At 54.4% G+C, this 9095-nt stretch overlaps 2 protein-coding genes across 2 annotated transcripts in view; one reads left to right on the forward strand and one right to left on the reverse strand.

Annotated features, from left to right (window-relative positions):
* The window catches only part of VDBG_05143 (phosphatidylinositol 4-kinase STT4), a gene marked incomplete at both ends in the record, with an annotated part of 6146 nt that extends 1677 nt beyond the window's left edge, over positions 1 to 4469 (reverse strand). Inside the window, 5 exons of the mRNA XM_003003984.1 lie at positions 50 to 148; positions 201 to 825; positions 877 to 2579; positions 2638 to 4239; positions 4290 to 4469. Coding sequence (XP_003004030.1) covers positions 50 to 148; positions 201 to 825; positions 877 to 2579; positions 2638 to 4239; positions 4290 to 4469 — 4209 coding nt within the window. The remainder of the gene's footprint in view (positions 1 to 49; positions 149 to 200; positions 826 to 876; positions 2580 to 2637; positions 4240 to 4289) is intronic.
* Positions 4470 to 4752: 283 nt separating this feature from the next.
* Positions 4753 to 5702, forward strand: VDBG_05144 (proteasome component C5; the record flags this gene model as incomplete). Its single annotated transcript, XM_003003985.1, has 2 exons — positions 4753 to 4964; positions 5015 to 5702. 2 exons carry the CDS (start codon positions 4858 to 4860, stop codon positions 5700 to 5702), a joined length of 795 nt encoding a protein of 264 aa, XP_003004031.1.
* Positions 5703 to 9095: the final 3393 nt, after the last annotated feature.

Here is a 9095-nt window from a genome sequence, read left to right on the forward strand (position 1 = left end):
CAGGTTCAGACACCGCTTTGGCTGGGAAATTGAGGAGAAGCCAGCGCACTTCCTGATGCAGACGAGGAATCTGAAACCTTGACACTAGTTCAATGGCGATAGACGGATCCTCTGCCCATGCTGTTCTGACCAAAGGAATCAAAGAGTTCTATATGTTGTCAGTGCATTTTCTTCAGCAACCATTTCAATGTTACGCTTACCTCGAGCGCCGTCTTCGGCGCACCGTGGCTCAGGGTGTGTGCTTTGTGTGGCTCAAGCGGATGAACCCAGACAGAGAGTCGGGTGTGCTCGTTTTCAATAAGTAGCAACAGTAGCTGCGTCTTAGCCTTGAGGGACTTGAGGTTGCCTCCTGCCTGAGCGCCAATAGCATCAACCTGCTTCAAGGAGACGACAACATCAGACAGCAGTCGAAGCTCAGTCTTCAGCTGGAGGATGTTGCTGCCAAAGGACCAACGCGGCGCGGCCCTGAACCAGCTCAGTCCGGCTGACAGCAACTTTTCTTTCAGACGCCCTAGGGCCACTGCCCCAATGGTTGTGCAGACGCGGACGACCTTTAATCCGAAAAGAACAATCTGATATCTCAGCTCGCGGGCCACCGGGTGCGGTGTTGCCGTAAGAATGGCATCAAGAGTGATATCGAGAATTCGCAAGAAGATCTTCTGGACATCGGGGCTGCCAAGGCGCGTAGCGTTGAAGTGGCTGGCGAAAAACTGCATCAGGCGCATGTGCGGCGACAACAGGTTATGAACGTGGTGTCTCTGTTTGGCAATGCCTTCGAGATCGCTTGGCGCCGATTCCCCGCGCAGGAAGAAGGGGTCAGGATGACTGTAACGAGTTAGCTGGCAGACGAGCTGAGCTGTATATGTTAAGACTTACGTTACGGTTCGACTGAAGAGCCCGAGCCTTCGCTGAATGGAAAGCTCCCACTGCTGGGCAATCTCAGAAAGAAGACGGGGCTCGAGTCGGGGATTCTCGTTCATGACACCAAGCCACAGTGAAACACCGAGTTTGGTGGATTCCTTTGTAAACATAGCAAATGGAATGCTGACCAAGTAGTGAACGACATCAGACTCATCGCGACTGCTACGACAGAGCAAAGCGGCAGCTCGTCGAAGTATATCCCTAACCTCGGAAAGTGGAGTCGACTTCTTGCTCCGAAGCCGTGCTTCTACATGGGCAAGGGCGGTGGCCGCATTGTTGCTCTCTGAGGCGGACGACACTGAGGACTGCACAAAGGAGGCCCTACGGTTCAAGTGCATGAAGCTCACCAGTTCAGTGCCACGATCAGGGAGTGTTTCTCCGTAGCGGTACCCTTGACGCGTCGTGTATTGTGCGACAAAGTCTGAAGCCGTGTTGATGTTGCAGGCTCCCACCAAGTCCAAGGACTGCAACCTTTGGTCTGTGGAGGGAATGACGGAGGACATTTCAAGTGCAAAAGAGCGACCTAAGGAAATGTGGCCGTATGCGCCCTCGTCATTGAATTCTGACAGGTATGTCTGGAGTTGGCCCTTTACGTCCAATGGGGCAAGGCCAATGACTCCCGAAACCCAAGCCTTGGCCCTGCGGTGCAGATTGTCGAGTGTCTTACGGCGGAAGTCATAGTCATCGGAGACCTCGACGGACACGCCGCCAAGTGTCGAAGTAAAACAGGAGCGGGGGGCGTACAGGTCTGTTTCGGCCTCAAGACAGCTGGTCCACATGAGGGAAAGGAGCTCCAACAGAGCAAAGAGTGAGGTTCGGTGACAAAGCGCTGAAGGAACATCTCTGATGATACGATCAGCGTAAGTAAATGCCGCTTGCTGCACACGCTCGATCCTGTGACAGCAATTGCAAAGTACCGCGGCGAGTTGTGATGCCGCAAAGGGCGCCGAAAAGCTCGAGTCTTGGCCCCCGAGGGTCTTCCGTAGAAACTTTTCAAGCACCGCAGTAGCAATACCCTCCATCGTGCTGCTGACGTCCCCGCGGCGCATGCTGGGCTCCAGGAAATAAGAGAGTACCTTCGTGCAGTCGCCAGAGTCTGCTCGAAGGCTCTCCACTAGGTACGCCGACTGCAAGAAAATGACCTTCCGATAGCTAAGGCCCTTGATCTCCTGATCCTTTAAGGGCACCAAGTCACTCAGATGCTTCCTCTTCGCTGTCTCCCGCTCTGAGCTCATGCCACGGCGTAGCACAGTGTTTAGCTCAATGTCACTCTCGATCTGCTCTCCTCTCTGTTCAGCAACAAGTGGCGGAGAGTGGATGGCCATGAGTCGCAGTTCGTCTTGGTACTGGATTCCGAGGTCTGATTGAACGGTGAATCCATGGACAACAAGGTTAAACCACGCATCTCTGATCAAAGTATGGGACTCATCATCAGTGGCATTATTGAATGCGAGATCGTTTGCAGACATAATGACTGCGAGAGGTCGCAGTAGCTGCGCGATCTCCTGTGCCGCAAGTTGAAGGTCGGCATCTTTCGTTTGCGATTTGTGCACATCGCCAATGGAGATGACGCTTTCCAAGAGGTGTTCCCAGTATATGTCATACAATGGCGATCCACGTCGGAGGTGGGTAGAAAGATGCACCCGAGCTTTCATGACCTTGAGTTTTTGTTAGGGAGTTGCGCAAAACATGCAGGATGAATGGTGTCACACTTACAGCATCCAGGAGGAAGCCCTTATCGCTGGAGACTCCAAGGTGGGAGATTCTCGAGTACATTTTCAACAAAGAGCGGAACTCAAGTTGACCCCCCTTCAATGCCAGTGCCGCGGCGCCAATGATGATTTGAGCATCGACACGAGGGCTGATCTTGTCGATCTTCTGTAAGAGCATGGACTGAGCGAGAGCGGTGATCTTTTGGTCGTTGCATGCAGCCGCAATGCCGCAGACGGCTTGAACCACATTGCCCCAGACAACGGCGGTTTCTTCTTCACCAGTAATTTGAAGAGATATACTGCTTCCCATGGAATGCCGTCCCGCATAAACGGATGTTGGGCCGTCCTGGCTCAAGTCGTTCATTGTACCGTTGGCAATCGCACGATCTGAGCCGGGGCTCAAAACATTACCCAGGGTGTAGAGTGTTGTGATGACGGCATCCTGTGACAGCTTCCGAAGCACAAATGCCAAACTCTTAGACGCAATGGTGACAGTCTTAGAATCAGGCGCCGTCTGTACGATGAAGCGTGGCAGCAGACGACTGACAGTATTGGCGTAGCTTGGCGTGATTCTGCATGTAATGGCCATTGCCCGAAGCACGACCGAAGCCAAGGTTTCATCGGCCATCTGGAGCGGGTCGGCGAGTGCCTCCTCAAGCCAAGACATAATATTGTCAGAATCGGCGACGTCTTCGTTAATAAGCGAGCAATTGAGATAGCTGATCAGGGCAGCGGATTTTACAGCAAAAGCCAGCTCTTGCTCGCCCACGGATCCGAGTCTCACAAAATCGGCACTTGCTTCGAGGTAATCCATCTGGTTCAATGCCATATTCGCATAACAGTCCAGGGATCGTATATCGACATCGGCAGCAAGCGAAAGCTCGGGCTGCTTGGTGCCCGACATGTGGACATCAAGGACATGCGTGCTTCTCAGTGTAGTGGCATCGGTAGTCAGAAGTGAGGTAGCAGCCACAAGAAGCCACATGAAACTCCTCTGCAGAAGCATCGCGCCAAGTGGTCGGCCAATGACAGAATAGTGGCGAAGAGTGCGCTTCCACTCCTTCGTGTGGCGATCTGGCGAGTGCGCATTGCGGATCGTGGAAAAGGCCGTTTCAGCTGCGATGAGGAACGGTTCAGACAGGAGTTCCTTTACTCTTTGGATCAAGGCTAGTCTGCCTCCAGCACGCCAGAAGTCGGCCTGAGCTGCAGCAGCTTCCAGGAAACCCAACAAAGAGATTGCAATCGTGGCCGTCTGGATGGCGTTGTCCAAAGTTGGGCCTTCGGGAGGATCCGCAGACGTAGGTACGATGTTTTCAGCAGCATGACTGCAAGAATTAATGAACGCCCAGAGACTGTCCGAGACTACCTCCTCCAGTGCATCGTAATTTGTGCCGAGAGACAGCAGGGCTGCGGTGACATGAAATGCCAAGGCCTCAGTAGGAGAGGGATCGATTTTCTTGAAGAATGGCGAGTGAACAAATGCCTGAACGTGAGCTTCGAGTATATAGGGGACAAGTTGGTTGGCCAGCTTCTGAGCACTTTGGCTGGTTTTGATTGACGGGGCGGCTTTGCAGAGGGCGAGAAGGACTTCGAATTCGCGGATTGTCTACGTCGAAATAAGCTGTGAATTCAATAAACAAAAGGGAGAGATCCTACCATTGGCACCCGTCCAATAGCGACAGCCTGACTAGAAGAATAGCCATTAGAGCTTCTGCCATGCGGGGGGCACGCCTTGCATAATCTGTCGAGATCAGATCTGTCGAAAGAGGTAGTCGAGCTGGCGGCAGACAATGCAGCGATCTTCTGCAGTGCCTTAAGCCTGATATCGCGCGACATCTCGAGAACCAAAAACCTCTTGCGAGGCCTAGATGGACAGGCGCTGGGGTTCCGATATGGATACGGGGAAATGGCAATGGTACGCCCAACTTGTTTTGCTAGACTGGCAAGCTTGTGAAGCCATCGCGAGGTGACCTCCTGCAGGGTGACGACTGGTGGATTATGTCTCCACTTTTCTATCTTAGTCATCGCAGCTTCCCCGTAGCTTCCACCTTAGCAAGGCTGCCAGCTTGACGCGTGCTCAGCTTCAACCTCACCTTCCGACGCATCTACCCAGACTTGTCGAGCAAACGCTCCCAATCTCATCGCAAGCGCTTCCACACCGATCCAGTGACTACATTCAGCACAAATAACGCCTCCCGACACGCAACTGGTGGGAAACTGCACAATGGCCGCAATGTTCAGCCAAAACCCCCTGATGAATGGGCCCAACTACTCCTTCTCCGATGCCCCCAAGTCCGCACACGGCGAGCACAGAGAGCACCGCTTCAACCCGTAAGACAGGCCCATGACTTTCTGGACTACGTAAAGCTAACATCTTCAAGATACACCGATAACGGCGGCTCTACGCTGGCCATCGCCGGAGCCGACTTCGCGATCGTGGCCGGTGACACCCGTAGCACATCCGGATACAGCATCAACTCTCGATACTCTCCCAAAGTTTACAAGATTGGCGGCACAACATCTAACCAGGATGATGCGACCATTCTCCTGTCAGTCGTTGGCTTCGCAGCCGATGGCGAGGCTCTCAAGGAGCGGCTGGATGCCATCTGCAAGATCTACCGTCACCGCCACGGCAAGGCCATGAGCGTCACGGCGTGCGCCAAGCGTCTCTCTACGATACTCTACCAGAAGCGCTTTTTTCCTTACTACGTCTACGCCATTCTTGGCGGCCTCGACGAGAAGGGCGTCGGCGCCGTCTTCTCCTACGACCCCGTGGGCAGCTACGAGAGGGAGCAGAGCAGGGCTGGCGGTGCTGCTGCCAGCCTGATCACGCCCTTCCTTGACAATCAGGTCAACTTCAAAAACCAGTACGTCCCGGGCAGTGGCGTTGGACACGAGCTGAAGGAGAGGGAAGTGGTGCCCTTGGAGCGCAAGGAGGCCGAGATCTTGGTCAAGGATGCGTTTGATGGCGCAGTGGAGCGTCACATTGAGGTCGGTGACGCGCTGCAGATGATGGTCATTACCAGCAAGGGCATTGAGGAGATCCTGCTACCCCTGAAGAAGGACTAAAGGACTGGGATTTGACGACGTAGGAGACTTGGGCAGCGTTGTACAACAGCACGAGGCATGTAGTAAATCAAACGAATAAAGCCAGACTGAGAAAGCTGCACCCATCAACAAGACCAACGAGCCTGGGGCATTCATAGTACATCGCACCCGGCCATTTGGATGTGCCGAGTATTGAAACGCAAGGCTATGCGGCACACCTCTTGACTGATAGTGGCGAACACATGGCGGTTCCCGGGGCCAACCCCAAGCACAAGCCTCAAGGTCCTACGAATGCAGCATTGTCGATCCTGGTCGAAGTCCTCGTCAAGTAGTCAGGTTGCGAATTGTCAATACTTCTTAGTCGCGTCAATAGCTGCAAGGGAGGTTGGGAAGACAGCCCTCACATCGTCAGCAGACCAACAAGTACAGGGGCATCTTTCCAGGGGTTTGCACTCGGCTACGCTCATTCCGTGCGGACCATCTGCAACCGGTAAAGGAAGCAAAGAGCATGAAAATGTACTGGTTCGATTACCCTGCATGAGGTGCTGAGCCTACAAGGGCAGGCTGACAAAAGCTCATTGGTCCCCATGTTGATGGGTTACCATGTTTGTCTTGTGGGAATACTCTCCTCGCAGGCTCACGGAGTCCTCCGGTCCTCGCCTCCCCCGTCAACGGCTCTACGTGCTCTTACATCCCTTTGCGCCGTAATTACAAGGCTCCCTGTGCGAACGAATCCGAAGCCATGGCCTGCCTTCTCCTGGAGCATGCATTGGACCAGGCAGGGGCCACGAAGGGGTGTAACCAGCAGTAGCCTCAATTGAGAGCCCGGCAGTCTGGCTCGAACACATCATTGGGCTGTAGTATGCTGCATGTCATCTGCGCTCGCACTCGCCGGCTCAAAAGCCAGATTCACTTTGCCCGTCATCCACCTCTGCCCATGAAGGCCAAGCGAGCCTGTGTGTGCTGATCCATTCGTCTGCCGGCTCGTCATTAAGCATAGCTGACCAAAGTATACGCTGGTAGTCTGTCAAAGTACCGGAAGACTCATTCGAACCGATGCCCCCGGACCAGTAAATTTGACAGCCTCACCCTTCCTGAGTCGAAACCACGCGTGTAGGCGTTGCCGGAGCTAAAATAAGATTTTCTCGCCACGTCGGTAAAGCTGCCCAGGTTCCAGGTTCCTCCGAGCACTGAAAATTCGTCACCCATCGTATGTTTTGGACAAAAACTGGAGGTAGAGTTGTCGATCTTCTTGCCGCTTCGTCGTCAGACGGCTTGATGGCCCTGTCGAGGCTGTGAGCAACCGCCACAGGCTTGTATACCCCACCTTGAATTCCAAGACACGCTGTGGATTCCGGCCGCCACTGGACTTGGGGTCCCGTGTGGCTGTGCTGCAGCGGCACAGGGGCCGAAGAGGCGAACTGGAGCTTGAACTACCAGGTCGGGAACCACATGGTCCTAACTTGAGAGGCGAGCCAGGGATCCCGGGGCCATCAGAAACCGCTATGCTGAAGCTCATGTGTTTGTCATTGCTGACAGCCGTTATTCTCACCTGTAGAGACTCGTTCATGATGCTACCTAGCGTGGAGAGCTCCTTCGCCCACTCAGGTCGAGTTCTTGATGTGCAATGTCTCATCGGCAGAGCCGCGTGTGTTTCTTGACTAGGCAGGCCTGCTGAGTTGGCAACCCTGATTCCTTGTCGCGGGCCCAAGGTGTTGTATCGAGGTTCCGCATTATCTCTTCAAGTTTGTGTGGGCAAGCTGCCGGAGTGATTCGATCATATTACTGGCGCGCTGGACCAAGTTGCCTGCCAATAGAAATTTACACAACTGGCCACTGGCGACCGACACCCGCTGGCCCCGTCAGCTGCACAGGGGTTTTCCCATTCACCATTTCATCATTCCACGGGATTTTGGCGTGGGTCCAAACCTTTTCGTCGAACGACGGCTCCCAGAAGTATCGAAGATCAGGAGCGTAAAGGTCAATGATCGGCAGCCGCCGGCCTGGGCCCCGCGCACCAAGTGGCAAAATTGACCAGATGTGCCGAGCATTTCGCGCAAACCGCTCAGTGGTTCGCTTTCATCCGAAATTCTTGATGCCCACACGGCTTTGAAGGGGCCGCGCACGCATTCTGATCTGTACGTCGTAGGAGAAGCACCGAGAGAGCGCTCGGCTCAGGGAAGCTGCCTAAAGGCCGCCATGCCGCTCTAGTAGAGGGCAGCTTCTCCGGAATGTATCTGCCGGAGTAAATGCTCCGGCCCGGGCTGGAGAACGCCAGTGCGCTTCGGAAATTGGATCGCTCAGGGTCACTCATACGTGGGGCGTAAGACCAAAATTCCAGCCTCAGATTTCTTACAGTACGCAGGTAGAGGAATGAACGTGAGCGCCAACGTATCGCCTCAATGTTTCCTTTCGTGGTCAGATTACAGCTGTTCTAAGTCACTTTATCAATTCAATTTGCTCGATGAACAAGCGGGCGTCGCATGCTGAGGTACGGTGCCTGTGTCCTAGTTGTGGCATCGTGCTAACGCCGTCGAATGGTCCGAGCCTCGGAAGATGGGGAAAGGGGACTTCGTCAACGAGAATCGAGAAAATGCCACAATCCCATGGTTGACGAACCCTCAGTCAGGCTTCAGTGCCAGTCTAGCCTCCACACCACACCCACTCACTCCCCGACTAGCCCACCTGCCCATGACCGGCACCAGCGTCAACGAGCTGGGTTTGGCAGTGGCAATATGCCTTGATCGGGATAGCAAGAAGTGTCATCCGAGCGTGTCCAGAAGCTGGTCCATGGCCGTCTAAACTCCACCCAACACAACCTTTGCCATGCAGTTCTTCGGCTCGTCGCCACGCACAGCTTAGGACACACTGGGAGCCAAGCCCCCTAATAAGGTGTGGGGGGAGGGGAGAGGGGGTGTGGCTACGAATCGAACCCTGAAGACCGTTCGCGTGCTCATCCCTGCCGATTGTTTCCCATTCAAATTCACCGATTTGGTCTCGTACGGGAAGCCCTTCCATCGAAGTCACATTGGTGTAGCATAGCTAGCCACTATGGTCGATAAGCAGCGACTGGCTGCAGCTCGAGCGGAGGGCCACCTTTTTGACGAGATGATTTCTTCTTCGAGTCGGTTCGATGCATCCGCGCAGCGACGGAAAGGCGCATCGTGATCGCCCAACAGGTACAGCCTGAGTCTAGGTCGCGGTCTTCCAGCATGGGGGTTCGAGCAGTGCAATGGGTAAGGGAAGCGCTCGGGCGGTCAGCGGTCTGGACCACGACCGGCCTTGCTCACATGGTTCCCTTCGCCCAGCGAGAGACGTCCCTAGGAATCGAGCGACAATTATCGGACTACATCTATTACATGTGCAAGCTTCTCACCGATGAGCATCGTCGCCGGCTCTTGTCCGGAAATCTTG

Source organism: Verticillium alfalfae, genomic scaffold, assembly GCF_000150825.1.
Source record: "Verticillium alfalfae VaMs.102 supercont1.6 genomic scaffold, whole genome shotgun sequence".
NCBI lineage: Eukaryota > Fungi > Ascomycota > Sordariomycetes > Glomerellales > Plectosphaerellaceae > Verticillium > Verticillium alfalfae.